Source organism: Lygodium microphyllum, chromosome 16 (assembly GCF_053477565.2).
Source record: "Lygodium microphyllum isolate KBCC chromosome 16, Lygodium_microphyllum_v1.1.10, whole genome shotgun sequence".
Classification (NCBI taxonomy): Eukaryota; Viridiplantae; Streptophyta; class Polypodiopsida; order Schizaeales; family Lygodiaceae; genus Lygodium; species Lygodium microphyllum.
In genome coordinates this window covers 46616882-46639533 of record NC_141150.1, presented here as the reverse complement: position 1 = coordinate 46639533, position 22652 = coordinate 46616882, and the positions used below count along the sequence as shown (strand labels likewise).

At 42.5% G+C, this 22652-nt stretch overlaps 1 protein-coding gene across 1 annotated transcript; it reads left to right on the top strand.

The window, feature by feature from the left end:
* The first annotated feature begins 881 nt into the window (after positions 1-881).
* LOC148022777 (pentatricopeptide repeat-containing protein At5g27110-like) lies at positions 882-8579 on the top strand. Its single transcript, XM_087695713.1, has one exon. It carries the CDS (start codon positions 2056-2058, stop codon positions 4543-4545), a length of 2490 nt encoding a protein of 829 aa, XP_087551839.1. The 5' UTR covers positions 882-2055; the 3' UTR covers positions 4546-8579.
* The last annotated feature ends 14073 nt before the right edge of the window (positions 8580-22652 follow it).

Sequence of the window (22652 nt, the reverse complement as noted above, 5' to 3'; positions counted from 1 at the left end):
AAAAAGACATGCCACAAGTCTTCAATATACGGTCCTAACATTATGAGGAGGGTGCTTTGCCATTACACCATTTGAACTAGTATAAAAGATGTGCAATCATGTCTGAAGAAGTCATTTTGACAAAGCCTCCCAACTTTACATGTTCGCTAGTCAAGTGTGTAACCAACCTTTGTTAGAACATGGGTTGTTTCAAAAAGGAAATAAGCAAAATCCCCTACTTTAAAGGCTTCACATAGTGAGTTTGGAGTAGTTGCTTGAAAATTTAGGAGATGTTTCTTTTAAGAAACTTTTGCTTTTTAGCGAAAGTTGGGCCAAACTCATGCATTTCAAATATTTTGACTCCTTGATCTAGGTCAAACACTATTTATAACCTTGCATATCTCATGCTTGAACCTAGGATAATCTATAAGTGCCAATTAAAGCAAGTAGCTCTAATTGTGTGTGAAGGTGTTGGGCCTTAATGTTGTTATTTGGGGATGAGTTTAAGGGGAGTTTCAAAACCATTTCATGGAAAAGTCCTCTTAGATTTTTGGTAGGTAAAGGATACGCTTTGATGAGGACTAAGGGCAATTTCACACTCGGGCAGACAACACAAGGGCGAAGGGGCATAGTGCTAACATGTTGAGTCTTGAGCCTTCCACAAAAGTGTCCACGGACGAAAAAATTGACCGGCATGACCATGGTGCCCAAGCTCATAATTTGCACTGGATTTGGACCTACCAGCTTACATAGTCCAAGCAACTGCCTTTCCACCAAGCCAATGGCAGTATGACAAGTGGGGAAGCGCTTTTGTTATATTATCATTGTGTGTGAAATACCCCTGCCCACTAGTTTTTGGATTCCCTCCCCTATTCGTCCGGGTGTGAATCCAGCCTTACAGATCAAAGAATTTGTGTTTCTTTGCTGAACACAACAAAGAAACACAAATTCTTATGTATGAAAAAACAGTTTTTAACAGTGGGGAAGAATGTCACTTGCATTATAAAGAAGATATTTTATGAGCTTCTTGTGCTGAACACATGCTTCTGTATAAACAAGACAGTTGAGAGAGAGAGAGATCTTAGTAGCGGATGAATTCAGCAGCAGATGTTATGCCTGCACTGAACCAGTCTTTGGCATAGCGTTGACAGCAATGTGAGACACCAATTTCTCATCAAGCCAGAGCGGCATCTGATATTGAAGTCTAGCTTCAAAGTTTGTATGATTCAATTGAGTTCAATTTGCAACAGATCCCTGTGAAGGGGATGCTTTCAGTAAACATTGCTGTGGGCGTTTGCTGCTGCGAGACTGTTATTTCTAGACAGACAGTATTTCTATAACAGACAGGTTACAGACTTGTTTCCTGGCATAAGGCTCTGCAAAAGCCCACTGTGGCACGGTTGGTCAAATACTCAGTGCGGCCTCAACAGTATGCGGATATCCATTATGTTTGTAATCATTTGATTTCTTGTGGATTGCACCTTGCTGCTGGAGACTGATATTCCAAAGAGACAGACGCATTACAGGCTCCTTTACATTGTATGAGGGTTTGGGAAAGCCAGTGTGGACTGGCTTAAACGCTCAATGCAACAATGGTATACGGATATCCATCATGTCCATAATTGTTTGATCTGTTGTCGATTGCATCTTGTTGCTGGAGACTGATATTCCAAACAGACAGATGCATTACAGGCTCCTTTACATTGTATGAGGGTTTGGAAAAACTAATGTGGACTGGCGTGTTGGTTTAAACACTTGATGCAACAATGGTATATGAATATCCACCATGTCCATAAACGCGCAATGAAACAATAGTACACAAAAATTCTGTGTATTTAATCCACTCACTGCACCGTGATAGTCAGGCTCCATATCTTTTGAAGCATCAATGCCATGCATTGGCGCTTCCCTTACTCTTCAGACAATGCAACCAATTAATCAGACATGCCTTCTTGGGTCTATGATTCTCAACTTGTGGTGGCTTGCATCGTTTAAATCCTTGATGGAATTTTTTCTAGGGAACCCAATTCAAGAGTGGTTTTATCAGTTTGATAAAGTTGCAACAGGTCAGCATCTATGAGCAGCACATCCTGTGGCCATGCATGGCCACACTCTGTGGGGTGCACGTTAATAGATGAACCTCCAGGATGCAGGCAAGATCACAAGTGCATGGATCTTCATGTAGGCTCATTTGGAGAAAGGAAAATTTGTTCACAAAAACTTGGTTCACCAATGCTGGACATAGAGGAAGGACTTGCTCGTCTACACAGGACCAACGAGCTGCCGGAGATGGAAAACTTCATCTCTATCTTGCAAAAGTGCAAAGAGGTAAAACACGCATCATATGCCCAACACCTTCACATGCATGCATGTGACATTGGATTAGAACTGGTTGGAGCAGTTGGAGACTACCTTGTCTGTATGTTTACTGAGTGTGGCAGTTTGTCTAGCGCCCAGCAGCTTTTTAACAGATCTGTTAATCCAGATGAACTTTCTTGGACTTCTCTTATACAAGGATTTATAAAACATGGAGAATGGGAGCAGGCTCTCATTATTTTCCACCATATGCAGGTGGATGTTGAGCACAGGAGGCGCAGTGTAATTGTACTGCTGAAAGCTTGTGCTAGCTTGAAAATTGTTGAAAGAGGACGAGAGTTACACATTGAACTCACTAAGGAGGGACGTCACAAAGAATTGTTTATTGGAACTGCACTGGTTGACATGTATGCCAAATGTGGTTTACTTGCAGAAGCACAGGAAGTATTCAACCAGCTGCCAGAACGAGATGTGGTCTCATGGACTGCTCTCATAGGAGGCTATGTTGATCAAGGTTGTGATCAGGAAGCACTCAAGCATTTGGATTGTATGAACTTGGAGGGTGTGCCTATGAACACAGTCACATTTCTTTGGGGCCTGAAAGCGTGTGGGAGTGTAGGAGCCATTGATAGAGGTCAAGGAATGCACACAAGGATAGTTAATGAGGGTTTGGAAGAGAATCCTTACATCTGTAGCACATTGGTGGATATGTATGCAGAATTTGGCATGTTCGCAGAAGCTTGGAAGGTGATGGACAACCTTCCTGATCGACATGTGGCTTCTTGGAATGCCCTTATTATGGGTTACCTTAAACATGGACATGATGAGGAGGCCCTTAACTGTTTGGAACAGATGCAAACAGAGGGAGTTCTTCTGAATGCTGTCACACTTGTTTGCAGCTTGAAAGCTTGTACCAGAATCGGAACCATAGAGAAGGGTCAAGAAATACACTCTGCAGTAATCAAAGAAGGTTTTGAGTGTGACATTTTTATAGGGAGTGCCTTGGTGGATATGTATTCTCAATGTGGCTTGCTTGTCGATGCACAGGAAGTGTTCAACATGCTTCCAGCTCAAGATGTAGTGACATGGACTGCCCTCATTGGGGGATATGTGGAACATGGGCTTGGTCAGGAAGCATTGAGATGCTATGATCAGATGAAACGGGATGGCTTTTCTCCAAATGGTGTCACAATTGTTTGCACCTTGAAAGCATGCAGTATCATATCTGCCATAGACAGGGGCCGAGAACTGCATTTTGAAATAGCAAAAGAAGCGTTTGAGCAAGATCCTTTTATAGGCAACACCCTGGTTGATATGTACGTGAAATGTGGCTTACTCACCGAAGCACTGGAAGTTTTTAAAGAGCTGCCAGTTCGGAATGTGGTGACTTGGAATGCACTCATTGCAGGCTACACTGAACATGGATATAGTGAGGAGGCTCTTAGCTGTTTGGAACAGATGGGAGGAGATTTATTGTCACCAGACACAGTAACATTCCTCTCCTGTTTGAAAGCTTGTGGTAGCTTGGGTGCAATAGAAAAGGGAAGAGAAGTACACACTAACATTGTGGAAGAGGGATTTGAAAGAGAGCCATTTGTTTTTCACACACAGGGTGTTGGTACCATCACCATCAGGGAAAACAATCATGCCCGGATACATGGATTGACTGGTTCAGAAGCTCTCAAATTATCCCTAGGAAACGCACTTATTGATATGTATTGCAAGTGTGGGAGCATGATAGAGGCTCAGCAATTGTTTGATGCTATGTCATCAAGAGATCTTTTAACATGGAGTGGACTGATTACAGGATACGCTCGACAAGGAGAGAGTGAACTTGTTTTTAGTTTGTTTGAGAGAATGAGAGCAGCAGGTGTAAAACCAGATGGGGTTGCATTTCTCAGTGTCCTTACAGTATGCAGTCATGTGGGCCTGCTGGATAAGGGTCAGAAATACTATGAGACGATGAACAAACTTTATGGAATCCTTCCCACTCTTGAGCACCAGAATTGCATGGTTGATCTGGTTGGCCGTGCTGGACGACTAGATGAGGCCGTTATCATGTTGGACAGGATGCCATTTCAACCAGATATTGTAACATGGAGCACTTTGTTGGGTGCATGTAGTAGGTTGGGTGATATTAACCTTGCTATGGAAACTTTCAACTGTGCAATGGGTTTGAATGAAGCCAGCGCTGCATGGTTCATTCTGATGTCCAACATCTACGCTGATGGCTGCATTTGGGATGACTGAGGTGATAGTCACAAACTTAACAGGTTTTAAAAGAGCCAAGACAGGGTGTTGCAAGTGGTTGAAACAGAGTACAAATTTGTGTAATACATAGTTGGGCTTGGTGAACGTTAATGACGCAGCTGATCTACTTGGGGGGAATATGACTGATCAGTAGTGTCCAGTCTTATGCCCAGATAATTAAGCAATGATGCCCAGTCTGCGGGCTGAGGTGGACTTGCAAACAGACATGTCACATAGACAGAAGCACTTGTTTACAAAGGTACTTTCCCATGGAAAGGCAGTATGTTTTCCCATAAAATATGATGGAAAGAACTGGGGTCGGAAGTTTTGTGCAAAGTGCTAAGTGTTGTTTGTCATGTGCCAAAGCTTCCGAAGGAAGTAGATGGTAGTGACATTAACTTTCAAATGTCAATACTTCCAAAGGACTGAAGGTCTGGGATCAATCAAAGAAAACAAAGGTGTCTGTTAAGTTGATATGGAGCCAAACTAACTGCTTTGGGCAGTTGTTAGAAAATGATTATTCAACTGCCTTAAGATTGAATTGGTGTTAACATCAGATTTGGGAAGCTATTGAAGTACATTTATTAACTGGCTGATACTCCAAGTCAAGTTGGGGCTTGAGACTTCCCAAAATTGGGAAAAGTAGTCAGCTGGCCAAAGCATGCAATAGATCGGGGCAATTTTGTTTGTTCTTTACAGAAAAGCATAGAAAACCATTTACAACGTCCTCTTGTAATTTCACATCTACACAGTCTGATATACTGTACTGCTACTACTCTAGTTGTCATGTAAAATTCTGACTGCTATGTGGGGTGAACGTTACAATTCTAAAAAGTGGTCAAGTTATGTCTGCCAATTGTACAGTTTGGAGGTACTCTGCCAAATGTCTCTGTTACAGAAACTCAGTTGATGAGATAAGACTTCTGCTTTTGTCAAAGCATGAAAATCTGAAGCTACCCCTTGAATAGGTCCATCTGATTGGGTTGAGGAAGAATTCAAGAATACGGGAACTTGACAACTGATGGCTGAGTGGCCTCCTGCATGAGCTGCTGCTAACCCCCTTTCTGCCACCTGACAGCTGCCCCCTCTGCCATATGCTGCCCCTGCACAGCGTCCTTGCTGTCCTGCTCCTACACCCACCACCCCTGTGCACCTTCATGCTGTCCGGGTGCCCACCTGCAGCACACTGCCCTTGCACCCGCTGCCTCCAGACTGCTGCCTGTCCCCTTTCTGCCCACCTGCCTCTGCTCCCACCGGCTTCTGCCCTGAACCACAGCTTGCACCCCACTCCGTAAACACCTGGCTGCTGCCCTCCTCTCCCCAACTTCCAGGCACAAGCCCACCTGCTCTCTCCCTTTGCAGCAACATTTCCTCCGTACTCAGCAGCCCATCTAGGAGGTCCTCCAATAAACACATGCAATGGAAACCTCAGGTCCAATGTTGGAGCATTCCACAGGTGCCCCCCAGTCACATGCCTTGTGTGCCATCATCCTCACCAAGGAACAGCTCTAGTGTCTCCGCCAGTCCGTGCCACTAAGAAGGAACTGGAGGAGACCACAATCTTTGGACAAGTCATGGGTTGCTTCCCCTCTAGGACAACTCCCAAGATTGGCTTCACTCCACCTTGCACGTCAGTACCTCACAGATAGTAGGGGCTGTGCTGATGGGCTTCATGGTTTGACTTACCTCTATGGATGCAACACAGGAGCTTGTCAACAGCTCCCTGGTTGTATCCTGAAAGTGAGTCATTTATTTGGTTCCGTGGTACAGTGGTTTCAGACACAGTCATGGTCTCATGCTTCATAATAGTTTTCCCAGATTCCATTACCCTCCTCTTCCCAAGTCTTATGGTTGAGTACTGCCAGCTGGTGGAGGCTTATGGGCGAATGTTTGGCAGTCCGCCCCTTGTTTGCTGATGTAGTGACTTGTGTAGGGGTTCCAAAGGTATGGGTAGTGGTGACAGAAAATCCCCAAGTTCTTGATGATTGAGACAGGAAAGTATGAGCTTAAGCAGCAGATCAAAGTGACATGGCAGCCTCGTTGGTGCCTCTGTTGCCATGATTTTGGACACCAGGCTTATGAATGCACACACTTCAGAATGAGGCTATGCTGCAGGCATCTGCATAGGTGGAGGATGACTGGTTTATGAGAGTCTGATGATGGCAGTGTAGGAGGCAGCCAGGGCACCAAGAACCTATGCAGCCTTAGCAGCCACAACCCTAGCTGGTGCCCTCGCCAGCTTTTCCTTTTGCAACAGCAGCCCCCCAACCACGGGAGTGCCTCTCCCCCCAAAACCCCACCCCCACCGCCTGACTTGACTCACCTCCCTCGACCCCTATCCCCATCCCTTGACTCGATACACCACCCTCTGCCCCTCTGCAGCCCCTCCCTCCCCCACAGCACATTGACAAACCCTCCCCTGCCCCCCACAAGTTTTCGGGGAACCATAGTGTTTCTTCACAAGTAAACACCTTGCATCCTAGGACATGAACAGCCTCGCGACTTTAGTGGAGCACAAGTTCCTACGAAGCTGATTGTTTGACAAAGGCTGCAGCCAGCCCTAGTTGGATTTACTGGCATTCTGCTTCTAGAGGACCATAAGCTTATTATCCCCCTCCCAAGCCAACAGGGTGCAGAAGGTTCTTCCAAGAGCTTCTTACACCTATTGGGAGTACTCTTATCAACACCCATGGCAAGAGTGGTGGAGTATGTACCTCGACTCGATTGACCCTACTATGCATGTGTGTGACCATGGGAGGATTGTTGCAAGGAGAGTCCTGTGGGTGAGGCTAGAGATTGGGGATTCGTGCATCGGGATCCTTGATCTTTATGCATCCATGGGGGTCCACGCACTGCTTCTAGCTGGAGATCATGGTTGCATTGCTAAAGGTGGATTCTTGGATCATTGGAGGTTAGTGATTTTAACAACTCAGGGGCCTAAAAGAGGATCAACAAACCAAAGGTATAGAATTCAAAGGGCATTGAAGATGAGGAGCAAGAGGTTGTGGGAGGCCTTCACCTTTGCAATAGGAGCTTTTGATATAGGAGGGACCTCACATTTAGGAGGCAAGATGGCTCTTTGGCCTTCTCATGGGGGTACACATGGCTGGTTGGCATCCTCCTAGAGCGGTTGGATACATTCTACATGGGTGAGTGGGGCTAGTCGCATGGAGGGCAAGTGGGATAGCTAGCAAGGACCACCTTATGGCATTATGCTCAGGTTCACCTCTCCCTTAATCCTCCCACTTCCACCCTCGATCCTTGCTTGTCATATCTTGGCTTCGACCTAGGAGTGTGAAGAGATGACATATATATTATACAAATCTGGACTAGGAAGTGGACATAGGATGGAGGAATTATAGGGGAGGTAGCAGAGGCCCTAGGGGAGTCGAGCACGATTCGTCAAGAGGTAGCCCTCCACACTCAACACTAGTACTGGGAGGAGGAGAGGGTTGTATGGTGGGATTTAGCAGCCATTTAGAGATTGCTACATGACATCTCAGTGATGCTAGTTTCCATGCCTATGAGTTGCAGGCAGCAGGAACGTACTTGCAAGCCTATAGGACAGGAGAATAGATGAAACGTCCCCCTAGGATCTAACCCATAGATGAGACACAATGCATGCCAAACTCAACATAAAAGAGACTAGACATTAGACTCACTTTCCAACCATAGAGCCAAAGGGGCTCACCCCCAAGCCTGGGAGTTTAGCAACACTCTATACCATGACCACATCCCAAGGGTTGGCGTCTCATACCACTAGCCCACACTATCCTAGCATATGATTGTGTTGACCAATGAGCCAAGAGTCCAAGATCGGTTGTCACACAGAGAATGTGCACAATATAGCCTTGAGTCCTATAAATAAGACTCTATTGTTCTAACCTCGAATTGTTCTTAGTGCATTTGCACTAAGTCACTTGATGGCCAATGCTACTAGTGCCCATCTGGATGTCTAGGGATACAAGATGTCCTAAAAACTGTGTTTTGAATACAATATGGATATTATCAAATTTTTGTCCTCCCTTTTCGATTAACAAATGCTTTTGTAACTTTCTAATAAATGATAAAGTTTTGTTTCATCTATACCTTAAAAAGTGGATAGTTATTTTCATCAATGACATTCTTATTTATAGTAACTCATTGGAGGAGCATGCCAAACACTTGCGTATTGTCTTATGTCTCTTAAGACGAGAAATTATTTGCCTCTTTTGCATGGAGATGTTATAGCTTGGTCATATCATCTTTATTGATGGCATTCGGATTGATCTTGAAAAGGTGTATATAGTGCTCGATTGACGTTTTGTCAAGGATCATAAGGCAAGTGAAATCTATTTTAGATTTTATTGGATTCAATAAGGACTATGCTCATATTGCTGAATCCTTAACATGTTTGCTTAAGGGCATCCGAAGCAAGAAGAAGCACGTTTTGGTTTTTGAACTAGTAATCTCAATCAATATTTTCAAATATTGAAACGGCTTGTTACCACTACATTGACATTACAGATTATCGATTAGAATAAATCTCTTGAGGTTCATACAGGTGCAAGTGATTTTGCCATAGATGTTTATTATCAAGATACTCAATCTATTATATTCGAGAGTTGTAAGCTCGTTGATGTCTAAGCGCATTATACCATCAAGGATAGTTTAATTAACTGCAAGAGGTTAACATTGGGCTTGACCACACAAAGAAAATTTCCTAGATCAAATTCCTGAAAGTTAGCAATAGCTCTCTTCTCCCACCAAACAATCTACTCTCTTAGTCACTTCATAGGCTTAGACATCTCTTTCTTGGCCTTCACTTTCTTCTTTGTCACAACTCCTTATTTAGGCCTGCTTTGACATCAACGACCTTACAAAATGACCACTTGCTCATCAAGGTTAAGAATTTTCTTCCCCTTATCATCCTATTTAGGGATTTCCTCAACAGGATTTACATTATTATTATCTCCCTCTTTGGTCTTTTGACCTCTCGTAAATTAGAAGCATCAGTGCCATTAACACACACTATCTCTATCAAACTTACACAACTTGTCTGGCACCTCTGTCAAAGATCAAACCACCCCTCAGTATGTCAACTTGACAGTCAAATTGCAAGATCCATGGATTTTCTAATTACACTTGGTAGCTTGGTTGTCGTGCAAACCTAATGATCCTAAAGTCTAGGATACATGGAGCTTGGTACTACAACCTACTAATTGTCTCAAACTGTTATCAACCATCCTTAGAATTGTGGAGGCATCTTTTTGGATCTGTAGTTCTAACCTCTCCATCAATTCCGAGCTCATAATGTTAATAGAGGATCCTATATACACAATGGCATGGTCCACCAATATACCGTCAATATAAGCAGGCACCCTTGGACAATGTCTTTTTATATGCTCAGACCATTCATCACCAATATATGGGCTATACCCAAGGGGGTTTGACAATATATCTAGTGTGAAGGATCTTCTTAAACTCCTTGGAATGAATACATGGCCTACTCAATGCTACTACAAACACATAGCCCACTACAAACACTCAAGCACGTAATTGTTTGTTACCCACTTACATTGCCAACTCAAAACACATAGCTACCACATTTTCTTGTTGCCAACTCACAAGATGCTAACCAACCCTACAAGAAGGCACTTGCCCACCATTGCTTGGTAACCTTGCTACTCACTTTGCGCAGCCACTAACAATCATTTTCTATCAAGCCACAAACCTTGCAAGCTAAAAACAAATCCATTGCACATTACTTTGGAATGAACACATGGCCCACTTAATGCTACTATGAACACATAGCCCGCTACACACACATGAGAACTTACATTGTTTATCCACTTGCATTACCAACTCAAAATACATAGCCACTACATTGCTTATTACCAACTCACAAGGTGCTAACCAGCCCTACAAGGCATGAACCCCATTGCTTATCACTTTACTACTCACTTTGTGTTGCCACTAACAATCATTTTCTACCAAGCCATCGACCCTTCGGAAGCAAACAAGAAATCCATTGTACGTTGCTTTGGAGAGAACACATTGCCCATTTAATGCTTCTACAAACACATAGCCTAAGAGAAGTAATTACGGATGGTCATCCATGCACTTAAAGTATGGCATGATTATTTGTATGGCACTCGATTTATTATTTGGATGGACTGCCACTCATTGAAATATCTATGTGACCAGCATGATCTCTAGGGCCGCAAGGCAAGATGAATGGAGCTTTTGCAATAGTTTAACTTCAAAATTTGTTACAAGAAAAAGAATGCAACTAATATGGTTGTCGATGCTCTTAGTTGAAATCATGAGTACATTTTGTCCTCTAAAATTTGAGTTGATTTCTATCTTTTTCTAAAAGAGTGTTGCCAAAATGATCTTTGCTTCGGTAAGATTTGAGAACTACTTCAAGAAAGATCTAGTAGCCCAAGAAGCCCAAGCAATTCAAACACCCGAAGGTTGGCTATTGAGAGAAAGATGGCAAAAAAGTATTTCATTTATAATGAATTACTTTTTAAACTAGGCAATGTGTGTGTGCCCAATGATTAGGATGTCTATATAAAAATTATAGACAAGTGTCATGATGCACCGGACATTGGATGCCTTGGCATACACCAAACTTTGGCCTTAATTACTCGTATTTTTATTGACCACGTATTAAGAGTATTGTTGAGTTTTATGTGTGTGTCCTTAGTGTTAGCTTAACAATGTTGAATGACATAGACAAGTAGGGATGTTGCATCATTTATAAATCCTTGATAGGAAATGGAGTAACATTTCTATGTATTTTTTAGTGGGATTACCTAGTACAAATCAAGGTCATGATGCAATTTGGGTTGTGGTCGACCGATTGACAAAAATGACTCAATTCATTCCTACAAAGATAACCATGAAAAGGCATAAATTAACTAGTCTCTTTGTCAAACAACTTTACAGACTTATAGTTTGCCTAACGAAATAGTTAGTGATCAAGGTCTTAAACTCCTTGGCCATTTTTGACAAATGGTCTTCCAAAAACCAAAAACTCAATTGTCCATGTCATCCTCAGAACATCCACAAATCAATGGGTAGATCGAATAGACAAATCAAACCATGGAGGTTATGCTTCATGCATATGTCTCTTATAGACAATTTGATTGGGAGCGTTATCTTCCTCATATTGAGTTTTCTTATAACAATGCTAAGCATTCAACCACTAATAATAGCCCATTGATGCTTATGTACGGTCATGAGCTGAAACCATTGATTGACATAAAGCTCAGGGGGGTGAGAATATAGTTCATAGTCGACTTTCTACATGATATCTAGAAGATGTTGACGATTGCAAGGGGAAGCATTAAAATAGTCTAGGGTCATACCATGTTTTATGATAACCAACACCGTACTCCTAAAAAGCTCCAGGAAGGCATGTAGGTTTACTTTAAAGTCCCAAAGGACTCTGATTCAATGACTACCAGCAAGTGCTATAAATTGTATTTGAGGTATTATGGTCCTTTCCAAACTACCAAAAATATAAGTAGCATTTCCTATGAGTTGGACTTACCTTCGAAAATCTGAGTTTACTCTGTGTTCCATGTGAGTTGTCGTTTAAAAAAACAACTGGGATAATTTGAGCATATTCTCCCAATTGAGGAAGTCCCGCAGCTAGAGGATACATCGTGTTATGTTTCACTCAAACATGAATTGTTTCTTGATCTTAGGACTAAACAATCCCAACTAACCATTTATTTTGAGTATTTAGTCAAGTGGAAAAACTGCTCGAAGGTGGAGGCTACTTGAGAGTTGATACATTCATTGAAGAGGTGGTTTTTCCCATTTTGTCCCTAAGGATATTGTTGAGGATAACAATTATTCATAAGGAGGAAAGTATTATATCCTTGGATATCCGGATGGGCACTAGTAGCATTGGTCACAATGATCATGGAGTAACTTAGTATGAATGTACTGAAGTGTTAAGGAAAGTCCTATAAATAGGACTCAAGGCCCTATTGTGCACATTCATTGTGTGATCACCACTCTTGGCTCATTGGCCGATGTATCGATACACCAAGATGGTGTGGATTGGTAATATAAAATGCCAACCCTTGGCATGTGGTCATGACTCGAAGTGCTACTAGTTTCTAGGATCAGGGATGAGCCCATTTTTGGCTCTATGTCTGGGAGATGAGTCTGATGTCGAGTCCCTTTCATGTTGATTTTGGCTTTCATCACGTCTTGTATGCAAGTTAGATCTTAGGGGATGTTTCATTATGTTGGTTAGCATAAAACATGGCATGAACTTGAGCCATTTCAATGCTTTCTCTTGCAATCATCATCTCTTGTATATTGTGTAGAAAGTCAACTCCGAACTACATTTTCAATCCCTTGAGCTCTGTAGCCAATCAGTGGTTTTGGCTCATAATCGTACATAAGCATAAATGGGATATAATCAATAGTCAAATGCTTAATACTATTATAAGAAAACTCAATATAAGAAAGATTACACTTCTAATCAGATTGTCTATGAGAGACATATGCATGAAGCATATCCTCCATGGTTTGATTTGTTTCTTTGGTTTGTGCATTGATTTTTGGATATTTTGAGGACGACATGGACAATCGAGTTTTCAATATTTGAAAGATTGTTGTTTGCTAGAAATGGCCAATGACGGATCCCAGTCACACTGACTATTTTATCAGTGAAACGATAAAGTTTATAAAGGTGTTTAACAAAGAGACCAACCAACTCATGGCTTTTCACAATCATCTTTGTAGGAATGAATCAAGCCATTTTCATCAATCGGTCTACCACAAAGCATATTGCCTCATGCTCTTAATTTGTATAGGACAATCCTATTATAAAATCTATAGAAATACTACTCTATTTTCTATCAGGGATTTGTCAAGGATACAACATCCTCATCTATGTGTGTTGTTCAACTTTGTTAAGCTGACACTACGGGCACTCATGCACATAAGACCCAACCATAGTCTTAATAGGTGGCCAATAAGGCCAAAGTCCAGTGCATGCTAGAGTGTCGAGTGATTAGCACATCATGATACTCATATAAAATTTTCTTGCAAATATCCTAATCATCAAACACACACACTTTGCCTTATTTAAAAAGTAATCCATTCCAAATGGATTACTTTTCCGTCTTCTTTCTCTCAATAGCTAGGCCTTTGAGCATCCAAACCGCCTAAGCTTCCTAGGCTACTAGGTCCGTCTTGAACTAATTACTAGATCTTATAAAAAAGAAGATCGTTTTGGCAACATCCTTTGAGATACAGATAGAAATCAGTCAAAATTTTAGAGAAGAATAAAGCATTGGCTCCAAGAATTTTACTAAGAGCATCGGGAAGCATATTAGTTACATCCTTCTTGTGGCAAAATTTGAAGTTATCTTGTAGAAGCTCTATCCATATTGTCTTGCGGCCATAGAGATCGGACTAATCACCTAGATATATTCCATGAGTGGTGATCCGTCCAACTAATAAACCAGGAGTCATCCAAATAATGACATCATACTTTAAGCACATGGATAATTGCCAAAAACTCCTTCTATTGGGTGGTTAGGTATCAACAAGCTTATGGACTGTTCTTGAATGTGATAGGTCGAGTATCCTGATAAAGGACAACACCTAATGTATACTCACATGCATCCATATGAACCTCAAAACATTTATTTGAATCGATAATCTACAACATCATTGAGTGGTAACAAGTCGTTTCAATGTTTGAAAACATTGATCAAGGTCACTAGTCCAAAAAACCAATGGACTAATGTGCTTCTTCTTGCTTCGGATACCCTTAACTGTGTTAAGGCTTCAATAATATGAGCATAGTCCTTAATGAATTTTAGAAAAGACCCCATAAAACCTAAAAAAAGATTTTACTTATCTTATAGTTCCCAAAATAGGCCAATAAAGTACTACTCGTACCTTTCTTGGATCAAATCTGAATGCCATCAAATCAAGAAGACATGTTCAATGTATAATAGCTTCATGTGAAAGAATTCGCACTTGAATAGTTTGCCAAACAATTGCTCTCATCTTAAGAGACGTAAAATGATGCGTAAGTGTTTGGCATGCTTTTTCAATGACTTTAAATAAGAATGTCTCTAGGAAAATGACTATCCACTTTCTAAGATACAAACGAAATAAATCATTCATCATTTGTTGAAAATTTGTGGGAGCATTGGAAAATCAAAAGATAGGACTAAAACATGATAATGTTCATACCACATTCGAAGCGTAATTTTTGAGACATCTTTCCAAGCTATCCATATCTAATGGTATTCTAACCTTATATCAATTTTGGTGAAATAGCGCAAATCGCAAAGTCGATCAACAAGGATATCCATCCTTGGCAACATGAGACCTTTGTAATCAACACAAGTGCATTGTGCCATTTTTCTTTTTTGCAAGAAGGACAAGTGTGCCCTTGGAGATATATTGGGCTCAATATAATTCTTAGCCAAATAGTCTTGAAGTTACCTAGCCAAAGGTTTCCAAGAGATGGGATGGCTATGACACAAAGTTTCACTCCTATGGTCTAAGGCTCCATGAGATTATAGAAGTCCATTAGGTAACTCGGATGAAAAGACATTAGTGTACTCATGTTATATCGGATCCAAATAATCACTTACATTTGAATTCAAATTAATATTATTAATAAAAGAAATTAGATTGCTTTGATAATCGGATGATTGAATTTTTTCAATGAAACAAATATAAGCAATAACAGTTCAATCGAAAAAACATTGAGTAAACTCCATTACTAGAATCATATGTTCATTGTTTCATGTGATCTTGGAGAGTAAACAGCTCTTGATCATATGAAAATGACCATCAAGCTTAAAAGAAAGTATTTTATAGTCAATATATAAGGAGGAATTTTTTTAAAAAACCGTGGCATGTGTAAAGAATCACATCCACATAGTCAAGGCTTATAAGTCGAAAAGCCATGATCTAATGGTCATGTTGGATCAAAATATCCAAGTCTAATGCCACGTGATCCTAGCGATCCGTCATAGGGCCCTTTGCATATTACACAAAATAGGAATATTTTTTAAAAAACCATGGCATGTGTGAAGAATCACATCCACATACTCAAGGCTTCTAAGTCGAAAATCCATGATCTAATGGTCATGTTGGATCAAAAGATCCAAGTCTAATGCCACGTGATCCTAGTGATCTGTCATAGGGCCCTTTGCATATCGCACAGGATAGACTCGATCAATGGGCAGGTGCCATGTGGAGTTGCAATCTTTACATCAAGCAAGAAGAAATAAAATTATGAGTAGAACCATTATAAAATAAAACTATAACATCTTTGTCATTTATATGCTAGTGACCTTAAAAAGATCATGTGGGTCAAAAACAATATTATTAATAGGACTACTATTGCTATTAATAGCTTTAACAAAACATTCTTTGAATAAAATTTCAAAAGAAATACCTAGAGTCTCAAGAGTATTTATTGAAATCCTAGAAGTAGACTTCACCTTTTTGTTTTGGGGATACTCACAATCACCGCAAAAATAACACAACTAATAGCAAGCAAAACAATGGCTCTTCGAGTGATCCTCGCTCTACTACAAGTGACCATTGACTGTTTTACACAGTCCATAGGCAAACCAAAACAGGGCAGCCCCCTGTCATTACACTTTATATTTATACTACATGGTCATTTGATGCTCGATTACGCCTGGTTGGTCTCGAGTAGTCCCCAAATGTTTGGGTAATGTATGCCTATTGATTGGCCATCATTTGGAGCTGATTTAGTGGCTTGAAATACTCAGTTTTACATAATAAATCATTGTTGCACACTCCAAGGCTGAAGCTTGTTTAGTCACTTTATTTTCTGCCTACTGGTCATAGGTGCTTCCCGAGTGTTTCATATGACTATTGGGATGCAAATGAGGTTGGAAAACACTTTGGATAATTCTAGAATGTATTTTGAGCCTTGTTTGAGCTCTGTATTGGTTAGCATTTACTTGACATTGGTCTACATTGGCATGCTTTGTGACAAAGATTTTACCTATAGTGTATGTATGACCCGTTGGTACATGCTTGATGCTATACCTACACTGCATTCGGATCCTATGAATGCTATTCAGCTAGCCAAGAATCCGGTCTTCCATGTGAAGATGAAACACATTGAGGTGAGGTATCACTTCATATGTGGGGTCATGGAGGACAAGTTTGTTGACCTTGTCAAGATCTCCACTGACGAAAATCCTGTAGATCTACTTACGAAAAGCCTTACTACTGAGTGCTTTGCCTTCCTCAGGAGATTGATGGGTGTTGGATGAGATGATGTTTTTTCTCATCCTGTTGTACATGTGTACATTGTACTGTCTTTTCTTTTTCTTTTCACTCCTCATTGGGACATATTTGCCTTTAAGTGGGAGGTTGTTGGGGGTAAAGGTGCCTCTGCCTAGCCACCCGTATATTACTACACTGACAGTACCCACCATTGCACACTGCAAGTGGCAGGCGCCTATCATCGTCACTTTATTCTTTATTGTTTTAGTGACAATTTGAATAAAGAAAGACGGTCAAACATTGTGACTGTTGGAGTTCCCATTTTGTGTCTCTCTCTTTCTTGCTCTTGCTCTCTCGCCATAGCTCTTCTAGGCAAGCTTCGATTCTTCTCACCTTTCACTCATCACATTCCTTCTTTTCCCCTTTAAAGGAATTGGATTGGAATTGAAGAGGCAATGTCCTCGTGGCTCCATGCACAAATGGAAAAGGAGAAGTGCGAAGCTTAGCTAATTGCAATTGCATTTCTTTTATTTGAGCTTGGAGACTTGCCATGAGGGATGATATGAAGGAAGATGAGACTTCAAGATGGTACTTGTATGTGCGTTCAGGTTGGACAGCAGGCATCCTCCTTGAGCTAAGGTTTATTGGGAATGGGCATATCAAACGGGCTCCAATCCTCAAAAATCACTAAAAAATCTTATGCACAAATATCGACTCAATACAAAACCTAAGCACAAGGTACGAAACAAAAAAATTACACCTTGCTCTCATACCCATCACTCACTACACATGTCCCCCGTACACACCTCTCCCACCAACAATGTCCCATACTGTTAACCGTCAGATGAACAAGGTGGAAAATCTGGAAAAGCTAAAGCAGAAGACAAAGGCCAAGGCAAAGTGAAACGGAAGACAAAGGCGCACAAGGAAAATCTAGAAACACAAGAAGCGCAGAAAAGTCCTAAATAAGGGAGAAAGGCGCACAAGGAAAAGCGCAAGTCAATACTTTTGTAAAAGAGCGCAAGCGCATCATGATTTAATTTAAGGAGCGCCGAGCTCTCACCCGTGCAATTTGTAAAGGTAGATGGGTGGTAGAAAGAAAGCTAGGAAGATAGGAGGACAATGGGAAAAAGGGCCTAGGCCACGGCCAGCCATGTAAAAAAGGGGATGACCGCCTAAAAGGGATTTAGGGTTTTGTATATAAAGTTGAAAAGTAAATGAGAAGCTCATTCTTGTGTGTGGCCAAAAGTGGCTCTCTTCTTCTTCTTATTCTTCTTCTTCTTCTTCTTGCTTGCTTGAGCTTGTGCTTGTGCTTGAGGGAGGGAGTGTGAGAGTGTGAGGGAGTGAGTGTGTGAGGGTGAGGGACCGAGGAGGAGAAGCTCTCCATCTTCTCCTCTCTTCTTCTCTTCTCTTCTCTTCTCCTGTCTTGCTCGCGGCTATGGAGCTTGGAGCATGGAGCTTGAGAATGTAGCTTGCTTGAAGCTTGCACTTGGATCGTGTTGCTACTGGAGTGCGCAGGAGAGGAGGTAACTTGATCGGCATAGAGGTAAGCTCACTACACCCATAGATATGGATGGCGCGTCGGCTATGTGAGAGGTAGCCATTAGTGCTCGGTTTGGAATGCTTGAAACAATAAGCGGTCCGTAGGTCTTGGCAGTTGAGCAAAAGCGCCCACATTTTGGTTCCATTGCTAGGACCAACGGATTCAAGTCTTGAGAGCTTATGCGCTTCGAATCGAGCATTGAAGTAGGGTTTTCCCCGAACCGGTGCTTAAGGTAGATAGGTAGGAAGCAAGGGAGTTTGAAGAGGTATTCGATCTCCTTAGCAAGTAGGTTTTTGTTGTTTTGGACTTGGGAAAGTATGATGGAGTGGCGTAGGTATTTTCCTTATGATTTTTTCTTGCATTTAGGAAGGATAGGAGAAAAATGTTGGAGCAAACAGTAGGGTTTTCTGTTGCTGTATAACAGGCTGAAACAGGGAAAAGAATGGCAAGAAATTAAAATTTGGGTTAAATGTTAGTAAGGGAAGCAAGATTAAGGTGAGTGCATGCTTGGACAGGGTGATAAGGGCCTAAGAGTGGCAACAAAGGCCACATTATGCATTGCAGGGTTTCAGGAGAGCAGGAGAGAGGAAGAAAGCTTCGTTGAGTGTATCCACTTCGATCTGGCCATCCAGGAATTATTTGCCCAGCCCAGGTAATTCCACACCTTCCACTGCATGAGTAGGTTGGATCTGGAGCTGCTCGACTAGTAGGACAGCCTCCATCGCTCGGCACGACGAATTTTTTGAAGTCTGGCGAAAAACCGTATCGCGCTCTGCCTGTCCGAGTGACCGTGATTCTAGGTCGAGTCCCAGAATCGGCCCTCAGACCCCTCGGCCATTCGGCCCTCGGCCTGCCGACTCGGCCCAATCCCACTCGCACAAGTTGACATTCGGCCCGGCCGAATTCGCCACTCGGCCCTCGGTCCACTTGACTCGGCCCTCGACCCACTCGGCCCTCAGACAACCAGACTCGGACTGGCTGAATTTTACATTCGGACCAGCTACATTCGGCCCTTTCTACTCGGCCCTTGGACAGGCCGAATCAAGCATTCAGCCCCTGCAATTCGGACCTGTTGGGCCGAATTTGGATTTTTTCAAATTTAACCTGTAGACCCTGAAACTGACCGAGAGACCATATAGAGCCGAAACCATATCATGGATCGATCACTGGGCTGAAACTTAGAGTAAGTAGTTCAAAATTTGGATATAAACGGTCCTCCAAGTTGCGCATGGTGTTTAACGTAACGGCCCTGCGGACCGGGGGGGACTGCCCCCTCCCTCCCCGACCCCACAGAGGGGCTTTGCCCCCTCCGCACCTCCCTAAAGTAGGTTGGAGAGAAAACGCGTGCCGTGACAGGTCCTCCAAATTGGACCCTAGTGTAGTAATGGCTCTACACGAGCATGGATTCTCACTTGCAAAAGAACAACCAAAAGCCCATACCCGAACAGAGACAAACAGAGACCTTAGAACCTCAATGGGCCAATCTAGTCAACAAGGGCAAAAAGGCCACACTGCAAAAACACGTACGTGTTGCATTCGGACTGCATCTGGTCAAAGTGGAAAGAAACAACATCAAGCTACAACAGTGAGCATGACTAGACATGACCGTCCTAACGATAGATACACCTTGAATAGCACTGCACAGGTGATCCAAGACATCAGTGGAGAATCCACATCTGGTCATGCAATTGGGGATTCAAGGGCATTTGTCAGAAGGCTTAAATTTACGAGCCAAGACCCAGAAGATGAAGACATAGTACTGCCTGCTTATCTTAGGGTCAAACTCACCACGAAAAGAGAGCACACTATCGATGCTCTAATTGATGAAGGAGCAGATTTTAATATCTTGACCTATGAATCATGGACCCTACTAGGCCAACCAGAGCTCACACCGACTAATGCAACTCTTAGCCCTTACGGGGGACACCCACAAGCACTCATAGGGAAGTGCAAAATCCTTGCGACAATCGAAACTGAAAGCTTGCATATCCTATTTCATGTTCCTCCAAATAGTGCTAATTACGAGAAGGAAACCCTCCTAGGAAGATCCTTCAAAAGGGCAACCAAGTGTGAGGCCGACTATGTAGCACAGAGGATACACCTGACACTACTAGGAGTGAGGATAGTCACAACCTTTAGCAAGGGTGACCTCATCGAACCTCGAGGGAAAGGGAAGGAAGGTGCTAACATAACAATCAAGCCTACTAACGAGAGCAAGGACTTGTTGGAAGAGTTGATATAAGCACAGGTCGAACAACGAGAACCAGTGAGTGAGGCCATGCTTGAAACAAGAAGTTCAGGAGCCAATGCCAAGGACAGGCATTGGATTTATAAATATCGTAGAACACCCCAAAAGAAGCCCAAGCCTTATAGACAAAGGCATCGATGGAGAGCCAATACAACGTCGAGATGGATATCCAAAGTGTTGCTACGTGCTCAAGGGTATTATGTAAGTAACCGATGGATTTGGGTACCAAAACCCCCTACTAAACCACGTCTATCAGCTGAAGGCCAAATTGCATCAAAAGCAATGAAGCACAAGAGGAAATCTAAGAGAAACTCCAGGTCTTGAGGCAAAAACCAAACATGAGTGTTCGAAAGAAAGAGCCTCAGCCTAGCATGCTTAATAAGCAGATGTCATATGTAACCATTGAGCGTACACAAAAGACCACTAGTGCTCAAGGAGATTTTGACTTCCCAAGAGGATAATGAGCACCAGAGGCACAACCCTACTTGTGAGAAGGCTGAATGCTCAACAAAGCAAATGGCACAATCATCTAATAGCCTCGAACAAATCATTCAGCCAGTGCCAAGTCCACCTAAGAGTCCTAGATCTCCTACACCCTCTTTTCCCAAACGAACACAGGAAGCACAACAACAGTTGTCAAGGGCGGCTGCTCAATCCCAATCTATATCTCCATCTAAGCTTCCAAATGTCCAAGAGGTGGAACATGACACCATCCATAGCTCTCGACCCAAGGATATGCCTGTGCAACCTAATGTGACTAGATCAACTCATGCTCGATCTACACATGTGAATGCTTAAAGGGCAACAAAAGACACGACCACTTCCGATCGCCCTAGGGACTTGACACCACAATCCACCAAAAGTAGCAAGCCCACTGGACTAGCCGCTACTACTTCCAATCAGGGATCACAACAGTCACAGCCCTTGGCCATGACAACGCCCCTTGCGGAATGTGTCCTTAGCAGTTCACCTAGGGAGGAGGTGCCGCAACCAGTATCCTTGACAACTCCAGCCCGTCCAAAGCACCTAAGACTAGGCTTGAGGAGAAACCTCTCAAAGATATGGCCAAGGAGATGGCGCATCTGACCAATCAACCTGGTAAGGCTGTCGAGCAGGGTGCAGCTACGTTCCATGAGGACACACCAGAGAAGGGGAAAGCTGAGTCCCAACCAAGCACATCAACAGCTGGCCTAGTTCAGGATCCTGAGTCGTTAAGTTATGCACCTTCACTGACCAAGAAAAAGAGGAGAAAACAGCAAAAACAACAGCAGTTTTACAGGTGGTTGTGGACCCCAAGAACATTGAGACCAAGAGCGTTGGAGAGCTAAGGAATAAACCATCGAGTCCATCCACCAATGAACCCATTGATGTCTCTCCTAATAGCGGTGAAACCTCAGACACATCCGTGTGCTCTGAAAAATCAAAGCAGTTGTTACCATCAATGGTTGCGTTCAACACTCAATCCACCGACAACAGAACTCACATTGACCAATCAAGAGTGGATACAATGCTATCACAACAAGGTGACAAAGTTATACCAGTCACATCCAAGGAGAACCATGACGCAATAACAAAGCCTCAGGAGAAACATGGAAACCCCGAGAGTATAAGCAACCCTAGCATTGACCAATCTTGCTCATCTAGGCCTGAGCCCCCAACTATGCTAAAGCCTAGGGAAACTCCTAGAACCTTGCATGAGATAGCAACCGAGCAAGCCCTCGTTGAACATAGAAGCGTCGTAGAATGCTTAACTGAGTTGGATGCTAAGCTCAAAGTATTCGCATGTGTCTATGTCTTGGTAGACATGGGCACATTCCCTAAGGAGTAGCTTGAAAAATACTTGCCATTTTCCCTATCCTGGGAAGAGCAAGAACATCTTGATGAGCACCATGATAAGCTCCTGCATGAACGCATGCGACTCACCTCTGACGAGGAAGCCGACGAACTACGCTTAACTGTAACATTCAATGATATGCTCTGCCAACCAAATTTCTTAGGGATAGAGCAACTAAAGCAACAATCGGAGGGTCAAAGTCAATTTGAGAAACGTTGATTTGAAAACCGAGTTGT

Coding starts and splice junctions, on each gene's coding strand:
- LOC148022777 (XM_087695713.1), top strand. CDS start 2,056: ATGAGCAGCACATCCTGTGGCCATGCATGGCCACACTCTGTGGGGTGC.